At 43.7% G+C, this 23,812-nt stretch overlaps 2 protein-coding genes across 10 annotated transcripts; both read left to right on the forward strand.

Annotated features, from left to right (window-relative positions):
- Positions 1-507: 507 nt before the first annotated feature.
- On the forward strand, positions 508-5,241 carry LOC119341727 (RNA polymerase II C-terminal domain phosphatase-like 4). Of its 2 annotated transcripts, none has more exons than XM_037613590.1 (8): positions 508-793; positions 1,666-1,739; positions 2,150-2,283; positions 2,498-2,678; positions 3,631-3,920; positions 4,093-4,281; positions 4,399-4,437; positions 4,541-5,241. In XM_037613590.1, exons 1-8 carry the CDS (start codon positions 579-581, stop codon positions 4,889-4,891), a joined length of 1,473 nt encoding a protein of 490 aa, XP_037469487.1. In that variant the 5' UTR covers positions 508-578; the 3' UTR covers positions 4,892-5,241. The 2 variants fall into 2 exon arrangements, with proteins under 2 accessions (XP_037469487.1, XP_037469490.1); XM_037613593.1 differs by having other exon boundaries at positions 2,153-2,283.
- A 799-nt stretch (positions 5,242-6,040) lies between these two features.
- On the forward strand, positions 6,041-10,226 carry LOC119341741 (RNA polymerase II C-terminal domain phosphatase-like 4). 8 transcript variants are annotated; one of them, XM_037613600.1, is made up of 8 exons: positions 6,041-6,379; positions 6,783-6,856; positions 7,324-7,457; positions 7,672-7,852; positions 8,796-9,085; positions 9,253-9,432; positions 9,549-9,587; positions 9,689-10,226. In XM_037613600.1, the coding sequence occupies exons 1-8, from the start codon at positions 6,168-6,170 to the stop codon at positions 10,034-10,036; spliced, it is 1,458 nt and encodes a 485-aa protein (XP_037469497.1). In that variant the 5' UTR covers positions 6,041-6,167; the 3' UTR covers positions 10,037-10,226. The 8 variants fall into 8 exon arrangements, with proteins under 8 accessions (XP_037469497.1, XP_037469503.1, XP_037469513.1 ...); XM_037613606.1 differs by having other exon boundaries at positions 7,327-7,457; XM_037613616.1 differs by having other exon boundaries at positions 6,243-6,514; positions 6,725-6,856.
- Positions 10,227-23,812: the final 13,586 nt, after the last annotated feature.

The following is a 23,812-nucleotide window of genomic DNA, read 5'->3' on the forward strand; positions in this document are numbered from 1 at the left end:
CATCAATTTTAAATAAAATATGGATACATTCGAAAGAAAATCATTGAATGAGGAAGAAGGAAAAATACAAAAAATAAAAAAAGAAAGAAAACAGTCAGAAAACAAAAGAAACGAAAGGAAAGATGATAAGAAAAGAAAGTGATGAAATATAGCGCATAAGGTTCTTGTGGCGGGGTGGTTACCACGTTGCGATGAGAGCCATGAAATCTCCGGTTCGAGTCCCAGCTCTCGCGGATTTTTTGCGCCTTGAATACTGGGGTTGGACGGGAGACGAGCGCGAAATGGGCCGAGCCCAGAGAAGGCGGCTGCAGGCGCCGGTTTGCGGAAAACAGTACGAACCGGCGCCTGCAGCGCTAAATAGGAAAACCCCCAGAAGAGATGTCTCTTTTTTCTTTTTTGGACCAGGCTTACACGGATCTGGGCCTAGGCCTAACCTACGTTCAACCGCAAGCCCAAAGAACTGTACCCCGGGCTTGCAGGCGCCGACCCATATTCCAAGTCCTCCTTCCTTCTCTGGACTTTCCAACCCACCCAAATTGCTCCCCTCCCCCGTCGCCCTCACCGTCGCGGCTTCGATCATGAGCGTCGCCGCCGAGTCCCCGTCGCCGTCCCTGTCTTCCCTCAGCGAAGACGACGATTTCGCTGACATCCTGGACGCGGAGCTCGAGCTCGCCTCTGCCGCTGACTCCGCCTCCCCTGGCGAGCCCCCCGGGTCACCCAGCGACGACGAAGAGGAGGAGGAGGATGAAGAGGAGGACTTGGTGGTCGAACTAGACGCCGTAGGGCTGGGAAGGTACGCGCATTCGGTCCTCCGCCCCCGCCTTGTACCAAATCGATGAGCCTGGCAGGCAGCTTCGGCTCATTCAGCTCCCGTGATACTGTGAACAACAGCACATCTAAACAACTTAATCTGATAACCTCCCGTGTGGAAAGCCTTCCATTCAGCATGTGGTTAAGGGCCCCTTTAGCCTGGTCTCATCGTTAGCACAGGGGTTTATAAGATGAAGTTATGACTAAACATGGTAAATCTGATGTGACTTAACACAACCTGAAGCTTCAGATGACTAAACAAACACTTTTGTAAATTGTATTGTTCAGGGGAAATGATGTTGGCCTTGCCAATCATCCCAACAGGCCCAGGTACAATCCATGAAGTTATGGTTAACAGTTGATCTTATTTTGTTTAATACTCCCTCCGTTCCTAAATATAAGTCTTTGTAGGGATTGCACTATGGACTACATACGGAACAAAATGAGTGAATCTATACTCTAAAATGCATCTATATACATCCGTATGTGATTCAAAGTGAAATCTCTACAAAGACTTATATTTAGGAACGGAGGGAGTATATATCTAAATTTTGTTCAATCGTTGATTCACGAAAACAATTTGAAGGAAAATTTGACATGATAGGATTGTTGTGAGCAAGTATGCGCAGGTAGTTGCATAAAATTCATTCATCCCAAAATTTTCTGCATCAAATGGTTCAATGTACTGAGGTATCAATAGTATGTAATTCTCGATGAGGGACTGAATACTGAGGGGAAGGGGGGAGGCAAGGTATGAATATGGGTTGATGATGTGTTTTCAAAGAACTCTTGATGTTTCGTTTTGTATATTTTGCACTATGAATCTGACTACTGTCAACTGCATGAAATATGCAGTAACAAAAGGCGTAGACTGGAGGAACATCACCAAGATCAAGGAACAGCAACAAGGCCTGAAGAAGATGCCATTGGTATGCTTGTTAGTCCTGTTTTACAGCCATTGAACTTTAGTAGCTCTTGTACTAAGATTGTTGTTTTAAATTTATGTTTCATATGAGAATGCGACCCTCAGTTTCTGAATGCAATTGCAAGTTTACAGACTCCATTCCATAAGGGGTATATGTTATGATAATTGTCAGTGGGTTCTGTAGTCTTGTGGGGTCTTCGGCGATCTCAGGCTCTCAGCCTTTGACTTGCTTGTCTAACTAAATCTTGCCACTCCTTATAATACACATATGAGGTCACATTCGTTTCCGTATTTCATTAGGACCTTTTGTTTGACAAGTTTCCTGTCATACATCCCTGCCATGGCTTATATATCTTGAGCATTGAATGTGCATGATATGGCAAGATATGTGGAATTACTGAACACATGTTGTAGCAGGCTCAGTTAAAGATGTTCAAATCAAGATATGTCCTCCACATCCTGGATTTTTTGGTGGACTATGCTTTAGATGCGGGAAAAGCCAAGACGAAGAAGATGTCCCAGGAGTCGCTTTTGGTTACATCCACAAGGTACATAAACCTCCAACTCTCAGTAAACATGAGAGCTATAATGGTGTTTCTTTATTGCATTTGCCTTGCGTAAATCATAATCACCCATTTTTTGAAACCAATGTCATTCTAATATGTTCTGATATTTTCAGAGTTATATTACTGTTTCTACTTATCCTTGCAAAGTACCTTCCATGTTTTCTTGGATTTTGAAGAACTATTTAAATAAATGCAGGGTTTGAGGCTAGGTACTTCAGAAATGGACAGGCTACGTGGATCTGAAGTGAAGAATCTGTTGCGTGAAAGAAAACTGGTACTTATTTTAGATCTGGATCATACACTGATTAACTCAACCAGACTCCATGATATTTCTGCTGCTGAGATGGACCTGGGAATTCAATCTGCTGCATCAAAAAGTAAGTTGTATCTATTAGCATTAAATTTTGAGAACTCTTGCTGTTTCTATACACGGTGCGATATTTTGTGAATATGAATATGGAGGCACTGCCTCTGCAAAATAGATGCGACTCTGCTACGAGTGAAATCATCTCATTTCAATAGATGCGACTCTGCTACGAGTGAAATCATCTCATTTCAGTGTAAATATATTTGAAATTATTTAAAATCTTCAGGGAAAGGAAATTATAGATTTGTTGTTCACCAGTTTCACTACATTGCAAATTTGTAACATGTACTGACACTTTATGTTCGAATCAATGGTCAAAGTGGCTTGAGAAAAAGGATATGATCTTAGGTTTTCCTTGAAGTATTATTACAACTTTAACCAACAATTTTGTGCCATCAGATAGAGTGACACCATAAAATGAATAGTTAATGTTGTGTCGTTGTTCATGGTGACTTTCTCTGTTTAGATTATATCCTTATAGTTTGATTTCGAGATTAAAATTTATAGTCATCTTTGGTGCCTCATCATTGCTTATTTTGATAGAATAGTGGGTTCAATGCAGTTTGCACCGCCCAGTATGACTGCTATCTATGGGTCAACCTTTCAATTGTTTTTGTTGACGTCAACAAGTAGACTGATAATGATAGAATAAATCAACACTTTTTATACGGCGAAATTAGCTATCTTGCAATACTTAGTTCCAGTGTATGTCAGACTTCCATTTTGTATAGTTGTGTTCTCCCACCTCAGCTTACTTGCTTTCATTCATGTTGAAACATTTTGTTACTTATCCAGTTATTTATAACTAGCGGTTTCAATGTATGTCAGACTTCCATTTTATATATTTGTTTTCTCGCACCTCAACTTACTGGCTTTCACTCTTGTTGAAACCATTTGTTATTTATTTATCCAGTAATTTGTAACTATACTTGTGGTAAACCACTGACATTCCCTAAATGCAGATGATCCAGACGGAAGCTTGTTCACATTACAAGGAATGCATATGCTTACAAAGTTGAGACCCTTTGTCCGTAAATTTTTGGAAGAAGCAAGCAGTATGTTTGAGCTGTATATCTATACCATGGGTGACAAGGCTTATGCAGTCGAAATAGCAAAGCTTCTTGACCCTGGCAATGTCTATTTTGATTCAAAAGTGATTTCTAACTCCGACTGCACTCAGCGGCACCAGAAAGGTCTCGATGTGGTTCTCGGAGCTGACAGTGTCGCAGTGATTCTTGATGACACTGAATATGTAAGTGTTTTTGTTTGGTGAACATGTTTGATATGCATTTAGTTTATTGCTACGTTGGTTGGTTCCACATGAAGACTTCACAGTATGATCATTCATTGCCAGTTTTACAAGATTTATTATTGATTTCATCTATATGACTGTAGCTAACCTCAATGGTACTAATTTTTTTCAGGTCTGGCAGAAGCATAAAGAAAACCTGATTCTGATGGAGAGATATCATTATTTTGCTGCGAGCTGTCGCCAGTTTGGTTTTAGCAACCAATCTTTGTCAGAGATGATGCAAGATGAAAGGGAGAGCGATGGTGCTCTGGCTACAATTCTGGATGTCCTGAAGCGCATACACACGATTTTCTTTGACTCGGTACGTAACTTAAAGTTTTCTCAGAGTTTATCATCCTGTTGCCTTACACCGTCTTCTCCCTGTGCATAAACCTCTGTAAGCGTTTAACCATATGCTTCTGCGCTATCTCTTCTGCAGGGTGTGGAAACTGCTCTTTCTTCTCGAGACGTAAGACAGGTAGGTTTTGACTGTGTCGGTGTGACATGGTCTCATTTGTCTGTTGTAGATTTTGTTTGGTCACAATGTTGTTGCCTGGGCTTACGTATCTTCTCCGTCGCAGGTAATCAAGAGGGTGCGGCAGGAAGTACTCCAGGGCTGCAAGCTGGTCTTCAGTCGAGTGTTCCCGTCGGATTGCCATCCGCAGGATCAGATAATGTGGAAGATGGCCGAGCAGCTGGGCGCCGTCTGCTGCTCGGAGGTGGATCCCAGCGTTACCCATGTGGTCGCCGTGCATGCCGGAACGGAGAAGGCCCGCTGGGCTGCTGTCAACAAGAAGTTTTTGCTCCTCCCCCGATGGATCGAGGCCTGCAATTATCGCTGGCAACGCCAGCCGGAGGAAAACTTCTCTGTACCTGGCCTGAAGGAGGACAAGGGCAAGGAAAAAGTTACAGAAGATGCCACCTGCAATTGAGTAACCGAGTCATGTAGATTTTTTATACGCAGCTGATTGACTGAGCCCCAAAAATGGCTGATTATCCGAGAGGTCTTGATTGACTGAGCCCCCAAAATGGCTGATTATCCGAGAGGTCTTGATTGATAACAAGTTCGTAAGCGTGTTCCTGATATACACGGTAGGTCTGTAGCGACGCAACTATATACTGTATATCGTAGATTCTTATACTTACTCTCACGCAATAGGTAGTGCAGCATTTTAAGATATGATCTCCCTGATGCGTATGTTATTTATGGTAGTACTACATGTTCTAGTGCCCGCTGGTCTGATTCTCGTATCAGCCATATCAATAGATGACAGTTGAACGAGTGACAAGCTCTGTTCTGCAGCTTTCTGAAAGCATATATTTCATTTTTTTTACGGGTATTTCAAATGGCCGTAATACTTGGACACGGTCTCTTGGATGGTGTACCATCTATGGTTGAGCGAGTTTACCCCATGCTTGCGGATGAGTTCGTTGGCGTGGGGACTCGAAAATGCTTGTGCTCATGGAACCAAGTATGAATGTTTGCCCAAAATGTTGCGCCATTTTGCTCCGTGTCCTGGATCAGATCTATGCTGGTGGCCAACCACACATCGCACAAGTGATCATCTTCCCTCAAGTTAAAGCTTTCTCTTCTATTCTTCTTGGTATCAGCAGCAAATCCATCCGGATCAAGGTCATCTCCACCGTCCTCCTCACCGTAATTGAATTTAGTTCACTGAAATTCGAGTTAACTACTCCCTCCGTTCCTAAATATAAGTCTTTGAAAAGATTTCACTATGGACCATATACGGATGTATGAAGATGCAATTTGTGTGTAGATTCACTCATTTTGCTTCATATGTGGTCCATACTAAAATTTCTCCAAAGACTTATACTCCCTCCGCCCGGAAATACTTGTCCTCGAAATGAATGTATCTAGACTTATTTTAGTTATAGATACATCTATTTTATTAATTTCTAGAACAAGTATTTCCGGACGGAGGGAATATTTAGGAACAGAGGGAGTACTTTTTAAAATATTAGTTCACTGAAATTCATTTTCTAATTATAGAAATGATTTCCCATTTCTTATACCAGTACGCATCTGTTTTCAAGAAACAACAGCAGCCGGCATACGGACCTGGGCCTAGTCCTAACCGACGTTCGCGGGTGCCGCGACCCCATTCCAAGTCTTCCTTCCTTTTCCCAAAGTCCCACCCACCCAAATTGCTCCCTACCTCCGTCGCCCTCACCGTCGCGGCTTCGATCATGAGCGTCGCCGGCGAGTCACCGTCGCCGTCCCTGTCTTCCCTCAGCGAAGGCGACGAATTCGCTGACATCCTGGACGCGGAGCTCGAGCTCGCCTCTGCCGCTGACTCCGCCTCCCGTGGCGAGCCCCCTGGGTCACCCAGCGACGACGAAGCGGAGGAGGGGGAGAAGGAGGATTTGGTGGTCGAACTAGATGCCGTAGGGCAGGGAAGGTACCCCGCCCCCGCCTTGTACCCAAATCGTTGAGCCTGTCAGCTTCGGCTCATTCAGCTCCCGTGAAACTGCAGCACATCTAAACAACAATGGAAATGACGTTGTTCAGTTTTGTTAACACCAAACAGGCCTAGGTACAATCCATGAAGTTATGACTAATAGTTGATCTTGCTTTGTTAAATATCTATCTAAATTGTGTTCAGTCATTCATACGCAAAAACAATTTGAAGGAAAATGTGACATGATAGGATTGTCGTGAGCAAGTATTGCATGTACTTACATAAAAATTTATTCATCCTGAAAATTGCTGCATCAAGTGGTTCAGTGTACTGAGGTAGCAATAGTCTGTATTTGTGGATGAAGGATTGAATCTGGCTACTGTCAACTGCACTAAATGTGCAGTCACAAAAGGTGTAGAGTGGAGGAACAGCACCAAGATCAAGGAACAGCAACAAGGCCTGAAGAAGATGCCATTGGTATGCTTGTTTTAGTCCTGTTTTGCAGCCATTGAACTTTAGTAGCTCATGTACAAAGATTGTGGTGTTAAATTTATTTTTCACATGAGATCTTCAGTTTCTGAATGCACTGTAAGTTTACAGACTCCATTCCATAAGGGGTATATGTTATGATAATTGTCAGTGAGTTCTGCAGGCTCGTGGGTACTTGTGCAATCTCAGGCTCTCAGCCTTTGACTTGCTTGTCTAACTAAATCTTGCCACTCCGTATAATGCACATATGATGTCACATTCGTTTCTGTATTTCATTAGGCCTTCTGTTTGACAAGTTTCTTATCATACATCCTACAATGGCTTATGAGGTGTTAAAGAAATGAAAGGAAATATTACTTCTACTGCACTCTGGATTCGGCTCAGTTTATCATATCTTGAGTATTGAATGTGCATGATATGGCAATATATGTGGAATTATTGAACACATGTTGTAGCAGGCTCAGTTAAAGATGCTCAAATCAAGACATGTCCTCCACATACTGGATTTATTGGTGGACTTTGCTTTACATGCGGGAAAAACCAAGACGAAGAAGATTTTACAGGAGTCCCTTTTGGTTACATCTCTGAGGTATGTACATAAACCTCCGACTCTCTCTGTAAACATGTGAGGTATGATGGTGTTTCTTTATTGCATTGCCCTTGCGTAAATCATAATCACCCATCTTGAAACCAATGTTATTCTAATATATTTTGAGATTTTCAGAATTATATCACCGTTTCTACTTATCCTTGCAAACTACCTTCAGTGTTTTCTTGGATTCTGAACCACTATTTAAGTGCAGGGTTTGAGGCTAAGTACTTCAGAAATGGACAGGCTAAGTGGATCTGAAGTGAAGAATCTGTTGCGTGAAAGAAAACTGGTGCTTATTTTAGATTTGGATCATACATTGATTAACTCAACCAGCCTCCATGATATTTCTGCTGCTGAGATGGACCTGGGAATTCAATATGCTGCATCAAAAAGTAAGTTGTATCTATTTGCATTAAATTTTGAGAACTCTTAGCTGTTTCTATACACGGTGTGATATTTTATGAATGTGAACATGGCGGCACTGCCTCTGCAAAATAGATGTGACTCTGCTTTGAGTGAAATCATCTCATTTCAGTTTTCCACTAATATATTTGAAATTATTCAAAATTTTCAGGGAAAGGAAATGATAGATTTGTTGTTCACCCGTTTCACTACATTGCAAATTTGTAACATGTACAGACACTTTATGTCCGAATCAGTGATCAAAGTGGCTTGACAAAAAGGATATGATCTTAGATTTTCCTTGAAGTATTATTACTATTTTAACCAACAATTTTGTGCCAGCACCCATCAGATAGAGTGACACCATAAAAAGGGATAGTTAATGTCATATCGTTGTTCATGGTTATTCTCTCTGTTTAGATTGTATTTTCCAGGAAGATAGTCATCTTTGGTGCCTCATCATTGCTTATTTTCATAGAATAGTGGGTTCGATGCAGTTTGCACCACTTCGTATTGCTGTTATCGTTTGCACCACTTCGTATTGCTGTTATCTACGGGTCAACATTTCAATTGTTTTTGTTGACGTCAATGAGTAGACTGATAATGGTAGTATAAAATCAACACTTTTTATACGACAAAAGTAGCTGTCTTGCAGTACTTAGTTCCACTGTATGTCAGACTTCCATTTTATACAATGTACTCCCTCCGTCCCAAAATTCTTGTCTTAGATTTGTCTAGATACGGATGTATCTAATACTAAAACGGGACTTGATACATCCGTATTTAGACAAATCTAAGACAAGAATTTTGGGACGGAGTAGTTGTTTTCTCCCACCTCAACTTACTTGCATTCATTCTTGTTGAAACCTTTTGTTACTTATCCAGTAATAATGTATATACTTGCGGTAAACCACTGACATTCCCTAAATGCAGATGATCCAAACATAAGTTTGTTCACCTTACAAGGGATGCATATGCTTACAAAGTTGAGACCCTTTGTCCGTAAATTTTTGGAAGAAGCAAGCAATATGTTTAGGATGTATATCTACACCATGGGTGACAAGGCTTATGCAATCGAAATAGCAAAGCTTCTTGACCCTGGCAATGTCTATTTTGATTCAAAAGTGATCTCTAACTCTGACTGCACTCAGCAGCACCAGAAAGGTCTTGATGTGGTTCTTGGAGCTGACAGTCTTGCAGTGATTCTTGATGACACAAAGAAGTTAAGTGTTTTTATTTGGTGAACATGTTTGATATGCATTTAGTTTATCGCTATGTTGGTTGGTTCCACATGAAGACTTCAGTGTAATCATTCGTTGCCAGTTTTACAAGATTTCTCATTGATTTCATTTACATGACTGGAGCTAACCTAAATGGTACCTTTTTTCAGGTCCGGCAGAAGCATAAAGAAAACCTGATTTTGATGGAACGATATCATTATTTCGCTGCGAGCTGTCGCCATAGCGGCCAATCTTTGTCAGAGTTGATGCAGGATGAAAGGGAGAGCGATGGTGCTCTAGCTACAATTTTGGATGTCCTGAAGCGCATACACACGATTTTCTTTGACTTGGTAGGTTATTTGCAGTTTTATCACAGTTTATCATCCTGTTGCTTTACACTGTCTTCTCCTGTGCATAAACCTCTGCAAGCGTTTAACCATTTGCTTCTGCACTATCTCTTCTGTAGGGTGTTGAAACTGCTCTTTCTTCTCGAGACGTAAGACCGGTAGGTTTTGACTGTGTCTGTGACAGTCTCATTTGTTGTTGTAGATTTTTGTTTGGCGACTACTCCTATATTGTTGCATGTGCTTGCGCATCTCCTTATAGGTAATCAAGAGGGTGCGGCAGGAAGTACTGCAGGGCTGCAAGCTGGTCTTCAGTCAGGTGTTCCCGTCCGATTGCCGGCCGCAGCATCAGATAATGTGGAAGATGGCCGAGCAGCTGGGCGCCGTTTGCTGCTCGGAGGTGGATCCCAGCGTTACGCATGTGGTCGCCGTGCATGCCGGAACGGAGAAGGCCCGCTGGGCTGTTAAACACAAGACATTTTTGCTCCACCCCCGCTGGATCGAGGCCTGCAATTATGGTTGGCACCGCCAGCCGGAGGAAGATTTCCCTGTACCTGGCCTCAAGGAGGACAAGGGCAAGGAAAAAGTTGCAGAGAATGTCCACCTGTAACTGAGTATAACTCACTCATGTAGATGAGAGTATACGCAGTTGATTAACTGAGAGGTCTTGATTAACTACAAGTTCGCAACCGTGATCCTTGTTAAATGTAGGGTTTTGACACCCATAACGGGTGTGGCTATCTCATATATATAAGGGGTACACAAAGGTGTACGGTACAATATACAAGATCTATACAAAGGCTACGTATAAATACAGTCTAACACCCTCCCTCGATCTTAACTATGCCATGAGGTACAAAGTACGTTAAGATTGCGCCTACAGCCTACAAACTGAGGTTATGGTAGATGCTTCGTGAAGATGTCAGCAAGTTGATCTTTAGAAGAGATAAACTTGATAGAGAGTAGCTTCTGTGCAACACGTTCCCGCACAAAGTGATAGTCAACTTCAATGTGTTTTGTCCGAGCATGAAACACTGAATTAGATGATAGATATGTAGCACCAATGTTGTCACGCCAAAGGACAGGTGGCTGAGGTTGAGGAACTCCCAATTCTCTCAATAAGGACCGTACCCATATGATCTCAGCTGTAGCATTGGCAACTGCCTTGTATTCAGCTTCAGTGCTACTCCTGGACACCGTAGCTTGTTTACGAGTAGCCCAGGCGATCAAATTAGGACCAAAGAAGACAGCATGTCCCCCCGTGGATCGCCTGTCATCTGGATTACCAGCCCAGTCTGCATCCGAAAAAGCAGAAAGCGTAAAAGACGGTGCTGGCTGAAGAAGTAAACCATATGAGGCAGTGAAGCAAACATAGCGAAGAATACGCTTCACCGCTGTCCAGTGAGAAGTCTGAGGAGCATGAAGAAACTGACAAACACGATTGACTGCGTAGGAGATGGCAGGCCGAGTGATAGTCAGATACCGCAGACCACCAACAATACTGCGATACTCAGTGGAATCATCGGAAGTGAGGGGATCTCCATCAAAAGCAGACAAACGATCAGTAGCAGACATAGGAGTCATGGCATGTTTACACTGTAGCATACCTGCCCTTCGCAACAAATCCACGGAGTACTTATGATGTGTGAGTGTCAAACCAGCAGGAGAACGAGAGACTTCCAAGCCAAGGAAGTAATGCAACGCTCCTAAATCCTTCACTGCAAAGTCACCACTCAAAGAAGAGACCAGACGATCAGCAACAACATCAGATGAGATGATGAGGATAATATCATCAACATACACCAGCAGATATATCGTCACCTCAGGCCGATGCAGAAGAAAGAGTGACGTGTCAGCAGTGTAAGGAACAAATCCAAGTGACCGAAGGACAAAGCCCAATCTGGCATGCCAGGCACGAGGAGCCTGCTTCACCCCATAGAGCGCCTTGACCAGGCGGCACAGATGATGAGGGCGAGCAGGATCAACAAACCCTGGGGGCTGACGCATGTAAACCTCCTCATCCAGAACTCCATGTAAAAGTCTGAACGTTCAGCTGACGGAGAAACCAGCCTCGAGTAACAGCCAAGGACAACAGAAGTCGTATACTCGTTGGTTTGACCACCGGACTGAACGTATCCTCATAGTCAAGACCATACCGTTGCTTGAACCCTTTCGTCACTAATCGTGCCTTATAGCATTCAATAGAACCATCGGCATGCTTCTTAACTTTGAAGACCCACTTGGAATCAATGACATTAACACCAGAGACCGGAGGAACAAGTTGACATGTACCATTTGTCAACAACGCTTGAAACTCTTGTTCCATAGCCTGACGCCAATGAGGAATCCCGAGAGCAGCCTGAAAATGACGCGGTTCAGCCGAAGGATCTCCCTGAAGATGAGCAACGCAGGCCGCAAGCCATGCCACCGTTCCATCTTTGCGTTGCTTGGGACAGAAAATGCCAGACCTGCTGCGTGTATGCGGTCGCTGAGCAACAGCAGCCGGTCGTGGAGCAATGGCAGCGGGGTTCTGAAGGAAATATGCCCTAGAGGCAATAATAAAGTTATTATTTATTTCCTTATTTTATGATAAATGTTTATTATTCATGCTAGAATTGTATTAACCGGAAACATGATACATGTGTGAATACATAGACAAACATATAGTCACTAGTATGCCTCTACTTGACTAGCTCATTAATCAAAGATGGTTATGTTTCCTAACCATAGACATGTGTTGTCATTTGATTAATGGGATCACATCATTAGGATAATGATGTGATTGACATGACCCATTCTGTTAGCCTAGCACTTGATCGTTTAGTATATTGCTATTGCTTTCTTCATGACTTATACAAAGTTCCTGCAACTATGAGATTGTGCAACTCCCGTTTACCGGAAGAACACTTTGTGTGCTACCAAACGTCACAACGTAACTGGGTGATTATAAAGGTGCTCTACAGGTGTTTCCGAAGGTACATGTTGGGTTGGTATAATTCGAGATTAGGTTTTGTCACTCCGATTGTCGGAGAGGTATCTCTGGGCCCTCTCGGTAATACTCATCACCTAAGCCTTGCAAGCATTGTAACTAATGAGTTAGTTATAAGATGATATGTTACAGAACGAGTAAAGAGACTTGCCGGTAACGAGATTGAACTAGGTATTTGATACCGACGATCAAATCTCGGGCAAGTAACATACCAATGACAAAGGGAACAACGTATGTTGTTATGCGGTTTGACCGATAAAGATCTTCGTAGAATATGTAGGAAACAATATGGGCATCCAGGTCCCGCTATTGGTTATTGACCGAGAATGGTTCTAGGTCATGTCTACATAGTTCTCGAACCCGTAGGGTCCGCACGCTTAACGTTACGATGACAGTTTTATTATGAGTTTATAAGTTTTGATGTACCGAAGTTTGTTCGGAGTCCCAGATGTGATCACGGACATGACGAGGAGTCTCGAAATGGTCGAGACATAAAGATTGATATATTGGACGACTATATTCGGACACCGGAAGTGTTCCAGGTGATTTCGGAGAAAACCGGAGTGCCGGGAGGGTTACCGGAACCCCCCGGGAGAGTATTGGGCCTTATGGACCTTAGGGGAAAGGAGAGAGGGGTGGCCAGCATGGGCCGCGCGCCCCCTCCCCCCTCTGGTCCGAATTGGACTAGGAGGGGGGGGGGGCGCCCCCCCTTTTCCTTCCCCCTCTCCCCCTTCCTTCCCCCTCCTAGTAGGAGTAGGAAAGGAGGAGTCCTACTCCTACTAGGAGGAGGATTCCTCCTCCCTTGGCGCGCCCAAGGAGCCGGCCGGCCTCCCCCTTGCTCATACGGGGGCAGGGGGCACCCCATAGACACAAGTTGATCTACGGATCGTTCCTTAGCCGTGTGCGGTGCCCCCCTCCACCATATTCCACCTCAGTCATATCGTCGCGGAGTTTAGGCGAAGCCCTGCGCCGGTAGAGCATCATCATCGTCACCATGCCGTCGTGCTGACGGAACTCATCCCCGAAGCTTTGCTGGATCGGAGCCCGGGGATCGTCATCGAGCTGAACGTGTGCTGAACTCGGAGGTGCCGTACGTTCGGTACTTGGATCGGTCGGATCGTGAAGACGTACGACTACATCAACTGCGTTGTCATAACGCTTCCGCTTACAGTCTACGAGGGTACGTGGACAACACTCTTCCCTCTCGTTGCTATGCCATCACCATGATCTTGCGTGTGCGTAGGAATTTTTTTGAAATTACTACGTTCCCCAACAGTGGCATTCGAGCATAGGTTTTATGCGTTGATGTTATATGCACGAGTAGAACACAAGTGAGTTGTGGGCGATACAAGTCATACTTCTTACCAGCATGTCATACTTTGGTTCGGCGGTATTGTTGGATGAAGCGGACCGGACCGACATTACGCGTACGCTTACGCGAGACTGGTTTTACCGCCGTGCTTTGCACACAGGTGACTAGCGGGTGTCTGTTTCTCCAACTTTAGTTGAACCGAGTGTGGCTACGCCCGGTCCTTGCAAAGGTTAAAACAGCACTAACTTGACGAACTATCGTTGTGGTTTTTGATGCGTAGGTAAGAACGGTTCTTGCTCAGCCCGTAGCAGCCACGTAAAACTTGCAACAACAAAGTAGAGGACGTCTAACTTGTTTTTGCAGGGCATGTTGTGATGTGATATGGTCAAGACGTGATGAGATATAAGTTGTTGTATGAGATGATCATGTTTTGTTGAAGTTATCGGCAACTGGCAGAAGCTCTATGGTTGTCTCTTTGTTGCATAAGATGCAAGTGCCAAATAGTTGCTTTACTTTATCGCTATGCGATAGCAATAGTTGCAAGAGCAGTTGGCGAGACGACCATGTGACGACACATTGATATAGATCAAGATGATGAAGATCATGGTGTCGTGCCAGTGACGATAGAGATCATGACAGTACTTTGGAGATGGAGATCAAAGGCACAAGATGATCATGGCCATATCATGTCACATATTTTGATTGCATATGATGTTTATCTATTATACATCTTATTCTGTTTTGTTTGACGGTAGCATTATAAGATGATCTCTCACTAATTATCAAGAAGTGTTCTCCCTGAGTATGCACCGTTGCCAAAGTTTGTCGTGCCCAGACACCACGTGATGATCGGGTGTGATAAGCTCTACGTCCATCTACAACGGGTGCAAGCCAGTTTTGCACACGCGGAATACTCAGGTTAAACTTGACGAGCCTAGCATATGCAGATATGGCCTCGGAACACGGAGACCGAAAGGTCGAGCGTGAATCATATAGTAGATATGATCAACATAATGATGTTCACCATTGAAAGCTACTCCATTTCACGTGATGATCGGTTATGGTTTAGTTGATTTGGATCACGTGATCACTTAGAGGATTAGAGGGATGTCTTTCTAAGTGGGAGTTCTTAAGTAATATGATTAATTGAACTTAAATTTATGATGAACTTAGTCCTGGTAGTATTTTGCAAATTATGTTGTAGATCAATAGCTTGCGTTGTTGCTCTCATATGTTTATTTTGATATGTTCCTAGAGAAAATTGTGTTGAAAAATGTTAGTAGCAATGATGCGGATTGGATCCGTGATCTGAGGTTTATCCTCATTGCTGTGCAGAAGAATTATGTCCTTGATGCACCGCTAGGTGACAAACCTATTGCAGGAGCAGATGCAGACGTTATGAACATTTGGCTAGCTCAATATGATGACTACTTGATAGTTTAGTGCACCATGCTTAACGGCTTAGAATCGGGACTTCAAAGACGTTTTGAACGTCATGGACCATATAAGATGTTCCAGGAGTTGAAGTTAATATTTCAAGCAAATACCCGAGTTGAGAGATATGAAGTCTCCAACAAGTTCTATGGCTAAAAGATGGAGGAGAATCGCTCAACTAGTGAGCATGTGCTCAGATTGTCTGGGTACTTCAATCGCTTGAATCAAGTGGGAGTTAATCTTCCAGATAAGATAGTGATTGACAGAATTCTCTAGTCACCATCACTAAGTTACTAGAACTTCGTGATGAACTATAGTATGTAAGGGATGACGAAAACAATTCCCAAGCTCTTCGCGATGCAAAAATCGGCGAAGGTAGAAATCAAAGAAAAACATCAAAGTGTTGATGGTGGACAAGATCACTAGTTTCAAGAAAAAGGGCAAAGGGAAGAAGGGGAACTTCAAGAAGAACAGCAAGCAAGTTGCTGCTCAAGTGAAGAAGCCCAAGTCTGGACCTAAGCCTAAGACTAAGTGATTCTACTGCAAAGGTACTGGTCACTGGAAGTGGAACTACCCCAAGTATTTGGCGGATAAGAAGGATGGCAAAGTGAACATAGGTATATTTGATATACATGCTATTGATGTGTACTTTACTAGTGTTTATAGTAACCCCTTGGTATTTGATACTAGTTCAGTTGCTAAGAGTAGTAACTCGAAACGGGAGTTGCAGAATAAACAGAAACTAGTTGAGGGTGAGGTGACGATGAATGTTGGAAGTAGTTCCAAGATTGATATGATCATCATCGCACATTCCCTATACTTTCGGGATTAGTGTTGAACCTAAATAAATGTTATTTGGCATTTGCGTTGAGCATGAATATGATTTGATCATGTTTATTGCAATACGGTTATTCATGTAAGTTAGAGAATAATTATTGTTCTGTTTACATGAATAAAACATCCTATGGTCATACACCCAATGAAAATGGTTTGTTGGATCTCGATCGTGTGATACACATATTCATAATATTGAAACCAAACGATGTAAAGTTAATAATGATAGTGCAACTTATTTGTGGCACTGCCATTTAGGTCATATGGGTGTAAAGCGCATGAAGAAACTCCATAAAAGATGGATTTTCGGAATCACTTGGTTATGAATCATTTGATGCTTGCGAACCGTGCCTTTTGGGCAAGATGACTAAAACTCTGTTCTCCGGAACAATGGAACAAGCTACTGACTTATTGGAAATAATACATACCGATGTATGCGATCCAATGAGTGTTGATGCTCGTGGCAAGTATCGTTATTTTCTGACCTTCACAAGATGATTTGAGCAGATATGGGTATATCTACTTGATGAAACATAAGTCTGAAATAGTTGAAAGGTTCAAAGAATTTCAAAGTGAAGTGGAAAAATCATCGTAACAAGAAAATAAAGTTTCTGCGATCTGATCGCGGAGACAAATATTTGAGTTACGAGTTTGGTCTTCAATTAAAACAATGTGGAATAGTTTCACAGCTCACGCCACCTGGAACACCACAACGTTATGGTGTGTCCGAACGTCGTAACCGCACTTTATTGGATATGGTGCGATCTATGATGTCACTTACCAATTTACCGCTATCGTTTTGGGGTTATGCATTAGAGACAGCTGCATTCACTTTAAATTGGGCACCATCAAAATCCGTTGAGACGACGCCTTATGAACTGTGGTTTGGCAAGAAACCAAAGTTGTCGTTTCTTAAAGTTTGGAGTTGCGATGCTTATATGAAAAAGTTTCAACCTGATAAGCTCGAACCCAAATCGGAGAAGTGCGTCTTCATAGAATACCCAAAGGAAACTATTGGGTACTCCTTCTATCACAAATCCAAAGGCAAAACATTCATTGCTTAGAATGGATCCTTTCTAGAGAAGGAGTTTCTCTTGAAAGAAGTGAGTGGGAGGAAAGTAGAACTTGATGAGGTAACTATACCTGCTCCCTTATTTGAAAGTAGTTCATCACAGAAATCTGTTCCTGTGACTACTACACCAATTAGTGAGGAAGTTAATGATGATGATCATGAAACTTCAGATTAAGTTACTACAGAACCTCGTATGTCTTCCAGAGTAAGATCCGCACCAGAGTGGTACGGTAATCCTGTTCTGGAAGTCATGTTACTAGACCATGATGAACCTACGAACTATGAGGAAGCGATGATGAGCCCAGATTCCACGAAATGGCTTGAGGCCATAAAATCTGAGATATGATCCATGTATGAGAACAAAGTATGGACTTTGATTGACTTGCTCGATGATCAGCAAGCCATGTTAAATAAATGGATCTTCAAGAGGAAGACGGACACTGGTAGTAGTGTTACTATCTACTAAGCTCGACTTGTTGCAAAAGGTTTTCGACAAGTTCAAGGTGTTGAATACGATGAGATTTTCTCACTCGTATCGATGCTTAAGTCTGTCTGAATCATGTTAGCAATTGCCACATTTTATGAAATCTGGCAAATGGATGTCAAAACTGCATTCCTTAATGGATTTTTAAACAAGAGTTGTATATGATGCAACCAGAAGGTTTTGCTAATCCTAAAGGTGCTAACAAAATGTGCAAGCTCCAGCGATCCATCAATGGACTGGTGCAAGCATCTTGGAGTTGGAATATACGCTTTGATGAGTTGATCAAAGCATATGGTTTTATACAGACTTTTGGAAAGGCCTGTATTTACAAGAAAGTGAGTGGGAGCACTACAACATTTCTGATAAGTATATGTGAATGACATATTGTTGATCGGAAATAATGTAGAATTATTCTGCAAGCATAAAGGAGTGTTTGAAAGGAGTTCTTTAAAAGAAAGACCTCGGTAAAGCTGCTTACACATTGAGCATCAAGATCTATATAGATAGATCAAAACGCTTGATAAGATTTTTCAATGAATACATACCTTGATAAATTTTTGAAATAGTTCAAAATGGAACAGTCATAGAAGGAGTTCTTGCCTGTATTACAAGGTGTGAAGTTGAGTAAGACTCAAGACCCGACCATTGCAGAAAATAGAAAGAGAATGAAAAGTCATTCCCTATGCCCCAGTCATAGGTTCTATAAAGTATGCTATGCCGTGAACCAGACCTATTGTACACCTTGCTCTGTGTTTGGCAAAGGAATACAATTTTGATCTAATAAGTAGATCACTGGACATGGGTCAAGAATATCCTTAGTGAGAACTAAGGAGATGTTTCTCGATTATGGAGGTGATAAAAGACCCCGTCGTTAAAGTTGCAACGATGCAATCTTTTACACCAATCCAGATGACTCTAAGTCTCAATCTGGATACATATTGAAAGTGGGAGCAATTAGCTAGAGTAGATCCGTGCAGAGCATTGTGGACATAGAATATTTGCGAAATACATACGGCTCTGAATATGACAGACCCGTTGACTAAGCTTCTCTCACGAGCAAAACATGATCATACCTTAGTACTCTTTTGGGTGTTAATCACATAGCGATGTGAACTAGATTATTGACTCTAGTAAACCCTTTGGGTGTTGATCACATGATGATGTGAACTATGGGTATTAATCACATGCAGATGTGAATATTAGTGTTAAATCACATAGCGATGTGAACTAGATTATTGACTCTAGTGCAAGTGGGAGACTGAAGGAAATATGCCCTAGAGGCAATAATAAAGTTATTATTTATTTCCTTATTTCATGATAAATGTTTATTATTCATGCTAGAATTGTATTAACCGGAAACATGATACATGTGTGAATACATAGACAAACATATAGTCACTAGTATGCCTCTACTTGACTAGCTCATTAATCAAAGATGGTTATGTTTCCTAACTATAGACATGTGTTGTCATTTGATTAATGGGATCACATCATTAGGATAATGATGTGATTGGCATGACCCATTCCGTTAGCCTAGCACTTGATCGTTTAGTATATTGCTATTGCTTTCTTCATGACTTATACAAAGTTCCTGCAACTATGAGATTGTGCAACTCCCGTTTACCGGAAGAACACTTTGTGTGCTACCAAACTTCACAACATAACTGGGTGATTATAAAGGTGCTCTACAGGTGTTTCCGAAGGTACATGTTGGGTTGGCATAATTCGAGATTAGGTTTTGTCACTCCAATTGTCGGAGAGGTATCTCTGGGCCCTCTCGGTAATACTCATCACCTAAGCCTTGCAAGCATTGTAACTAATGAGTTAGTTATAAGATGATATGTTACAGAACGAGTAAAGAGACTTGCCAGTAATGAGATTGAACTAGGTATTGGATACCGACGATCAAATCTCAGGCAAGTAACATACCGATGACAAAGGGAACAACGTATGTTGTTATGCGGTTTGACCGATAAAGATCTTCGTAGAATATGTAGGAACCAATATGGGCATCCAGGTCCCGCTATTGGTTATTGACCGAGAATGGTTCTAGGTCATGTCTACATAGTTCTCAAACCCGTAGGGTCCGCACGCTTAACGTTACGATGACAGTTTTATTATGAGTTTATAAGTTTTGATGTACCAAAGTTTATTCAGAGTCCCGGATGTGATCACGGACATGACGAGGAGTCTCGAAATGGTCGAGACATAAAGATTGATATATTGGACGACTATATTCGGACACCGGAAGTGTTCCGGGTGATTTCGAAGAAAACCGGAGTGCCGAGAGGGTTACAGGAACCCCCTCGGAGAGTATTGGGCCTTATGGGCCTTAGGGGAAAGGAGAGAGGGGCGGCCAGCATGGGCCGCGCGCCCCCTCCCCCCTCTGGTCCGAATTGGACTAGGAGGGGGGGGGGGGCGGCGCCCCCCCTTTTCCTTCCCCCTCCCCCCTTCCTTCCCCCTCCTAGTAGGAGTAGGAAAGGAGGAGTCCTACTCCTACTAGGAGGAGGATTCCTCCTCCCTTGGCGCGCCCAAGGAGCCGGCCGGCCTCCCCCCTTGCTCCTTTATATACGGGGGCAGGGGGCACCCCATAGACACAAGTTGATCTACGGATCGTTCCTTAGCCGTGTGCGATGCCCCCCTCCACCATATTCCACCTCGGTCATATCGTCGCGGAGTTTAGGCGAAGCCCTACGCCGGTAGAGCATCATCATCGTCACCACGCCGTTGTGCTGATGGAAATCATCCCCGAAGCTTTGCTGGATCGGAGCCCGGGGATCGTCATCGAGCTGAACGTGTGCTGAACTCGGAGGTGCCGTACGTTCGATACGTGGATCAGTCGGATCGTGAAGACGTACGACTACATCAACCGCGTTGTCATAATGCTTCCGCTTACGGTCTACGAGGGTACGTGGACAACACTCTCCCCTCTCGTTGCTATGCCATCACCATGATCTTGCGTGTGTGTAGGAATTTTTTTGAAATTACTACGTTCCCCAACAGGTTCAGCGGCACCAAGGAGGCCGGCGAGGCATCTGGTGACAGTGCAGCAGTGCCTGGCAAGGACGAGGCAGGGCCAGGCGATGCAACGGGAGACGAGGCGTGCAACACCGCTGAACGCTCAAGGTCAAGCAAGATCGGCTCAGGCGAGACCGTCCGCTCGACACCATCCAAGGCTGGCCCAGGCGAGGCCAGCCCAGGGGAGGCTGGTGTGACGCCATCCAAGGCCGACCTAGGCGATGCCAGCCCAGGGGAGGCTGGTGTGGGCGAGGCCGGGGCTGTGGACCCCGGTCCAGCAGCAACCACCGCAGGTGGTGCAGCGGGAGGCATGCATGGCGCATGCATTGCACCATGCTTCACGCCAGGTGCATCCAACTTCTCATGTTCATCCAATAACTCAAGGCGAGCTCCACGACCTGTACCTGCAGCATGATTAGGCAACAACGCAGGAGAGTATGCAATATCAACAAATTGAGCAGGCAGAGGAGAAGTGGAGGACGAGGATGAGACTGGAGGTGCGGGAGTCATCGAGAAAGACGAGAATGGGAATACATTCTCGTCAAACACAACATCACGCGAGATGTAGACACGATTAGACGGAATGTGGAGACACTTGTATCCTTTATGAAGAGAGCTATACCCAAGAAAAACACAAAGTTTTGACCAAAACTCAAGCTTGCGCTTATTATATGGACGAAGTGTTGAGTTTCGTAGTAATTTCAAAAATTTTCCTACGCGCACACAGGATCATGTGATGCATAGCAACGAGAGGAGAGTGTTGTCTACGTACCCAACGCAGACCGACTGCGGAAGCGATGACACGACGTAGAGGAAGTAGTCGCACGTCTTCACGATCCAACCGATCAAGCACCGAAACTACGGCACCTCCGAGTTCGAGCACACGTTCAGCTCGATGACGATCCCCGGACTCCGATCCAGCAAAGTGTCGGGGAAGAGTTTCGTCAGCACGACGGCGTGGTGACGATCTTGATGAACTACAGCAGCAGGGCTTCGCCTAAACTCCACTACAGTATTATCGAGGAATATGGTGGCAGGGGGCACCGCACACGGCTAAGGAATCGATCACGTGGATCAACTTGTGTCAACTTGTGTGTTTAGAGGTGCCCCTGCCTCCGTATATAAAGGAGCCAAGGGGGGAGGGGGCGCCGGCCAAGAGGGAGAGGCGCAGGAGGAGTCCTACTCCTACCGGGAGTAGGACTCCCCCCCAATCCTATTCCAACTAGGATTCCCAAGGGGGAAAGAGGGAGAGGGGTGGCCGGCCACCTCTCCTAGTCCTAATAGGACTAGGGGAAGGGGGGAGGCGCGCAGCCCCCTTGGGCTGCCCCTTTCTCCTTTCCACTAAGGCCCATGATGGCCCATATGGCTCCGGGGGGTTCCGGTAACCTCCCGGTAACCCGGTAAAATCCCGATTTCACCCGGAACACTTCCGATGTCCAAACATAGGCTTCCAATATATCAATCTTTATGTCTCGACCATTTCGAGACTCCTCGTCATGTCCGTGATCACATCCGGGACTCCGAACAACCTTCGGTACATCAAAATGCATAAACTCATAATATAACTGTCATCGTAACCTTAAGCGTGCGGACCCTACGGGTTCGAGAACAATGTAGACATGACCGAGACACGTCTCTGGTCAATAACCAATAGCGGGACCTGGATGCCCATATTGGCTCCTACATATTCTACGAAGATCTTTATCGGTCAGACCGCATAACAACATACGTTGTTCCCTTTGTCATCGGTATGTTACTTGCCCGAGATTCGATCGTCGGTATCCAATACCTAGTTCAATCTCGTTACCAGCAAGTCTCTTTACTCGTTCTGTAATACATCATCTCACAACTAACATATTAGTTGTAATGCTTGCAAGGCTTATGTGATGTGTATTACCGAGAGGGCCCAGAGATACCTCTCCGACAATCGGAGTGACAAATCCTAATCTCGAAATACGCCAACCCAACATCGACCATTGGAGACACCTGTAGTACTCCTTTATAATCACCCAGTTACGTTGTGACGTTTGGTAGTACCCAAAGTGTTCCTCCGGTAAACGGGAGTTGCATAATCTCATAGTCATAGGAACATGTATAAGTCATGAAGAAAGCAATAGCAACATACTAAACGATCGGGTGCTAAGCTAATGGAATGGGTCATGTCAATCAGATCATTCTACTAATGATGTGACCTCATTAATCAAATAACAACTCATTGTTCATGGTTAGGAAACATAACCATCTTTGATTAACGAGCTAGTCAAGTAGAGGCATACTAGTGACACTCTGTTTGTCTATGTATTCACACATGTATTATGTTTCCGGTAAATACAATTCTAGCATGAATAATAAACATTTATCATGATTATAAGGAAATAAATAATAACTTTATTATTGCCTCTAGGGCATATTTCCTTCAGTCTCCCACTTGCACTAGAGTCAGTAATCTAGATTACACTGTAATGAATCTAACACCCATGGAGCTTTGGTGCTGATCATGTTTTGCTCGTGGAAGAGGCTTAGTCAACGGGTCTGCAACATTCAGATCCATATGTATCTTGCAAATCTCTATGTCTCCCACCTGGACTAGATCCCGGATGGAGTTGAAGCGTCTCTTGATGTGTTTGGTCCTTTTGTGAAATCTGGATTCCTTTGCCAAGGCAATTGCACCAGTATTGTCACAAAAGATTTTCATTGGACCCGATGCACTAGGTATGACACCTAGATCGGATATGAACTCCTTCATCCAGACTCCTTCATTTGCTGCTTCCGAAGCAGCTATGTATTCCACTTCACATGTAGATCCCACTACGACGCTTTGTTTAGAACTGCACCAACTGACAGCTCCACCGTTTAATGTAAACACGTATCCGGTTTGCGATTTAGAATCGTCCGGATCAGTGTCAAAGCTTGCATCAACGTAACCTTTTACGATGAGCTCTTTGTCACTTCCATATACGAGAAACATATCCTTAGTCCTTTTCAGGTATTTCAGGATGTTCTTGACCGCTGTCCAGTGATCCATTCCTGGATTACTTTGGTACCTCCCTGCTAAACTTATAGCAAGGCACACATCAGGTCTGGTACACAGCATTGCATACATGATAGAGCCTATGGCTGATGCATAGGGAACATCTTTCATATTCTCTCTATCTTCTGCAGTGGTCGGGCATTGAGTCTTACTCAATTTCACACCTTGTAACACAGGCAAGAACCCTTTCTTCGCTTGATCCATTTTGAACT

The sequence above is a fragment of the Triticum dicoccoides genome, chromosome 1B (assembly GCF_002162155.2).
Source record: "Triticum dicoccoides isolate Atlit2015 ecotype Zavitan chromosome 1B, WEW_v2.0, whole genome shotgun sequence".
Classification (NCBI taxonomy): domain Eukaryota; kingdom Viridiplantae; phylum Streptophyta; class Magnoliopsida; order Poales; family Poaceae; genus Triticum; species Triticum dicoccoides.

Excerpts from the sequence above, each read along its gene's own strand:
- LOC119341727 (XM_037613590.1), top strand. The coding sequence starts at position 579 with ATGAGCGTCGCCGCCGAGTCCCCGTCGCCGTCCCTGTCTTCCCTCAGC. Across the intron at positions 2,679-3,630 it reads TCAATCTGCTGCATCAAAAA|ATGATCCAGACGGAAGCTTG; the intron begins GTAAGTTGTATC and ends CCCTAAATGCAG. Across the intron at positions 4,282-4,398 it reads ACACGATTTTCTTTGACTCG|GGTGTGGAAACTGCTCTTTC; the intron begins GTACGTAACTTA and ends TCTCTTCTGCAG.
- LOC119341741 (XM_037613600.1), top strand. The coding sequence starts at position 6,168 with ATGAGCGTCGCCGGCGAGTCACCGTCGCCGTCCCTGTCTTCCCTCAGC. Across the intron at positions 6,380-6,782 it reads GATGCCGTAGGGCAGGGAAG|TCACAAAAGGTGTAGAGTGG; the intron begins GTACCCCGCCCC and ends CTAAATGTGCAG. Across the intron at positions 7,458-7,671 it reads CTTTTGGTTACATCTCTGAG|GGTTTGAGGCTAAGTACTTC; the intron begins GTATGTACATAA and ends ATTTAAGTGCAG.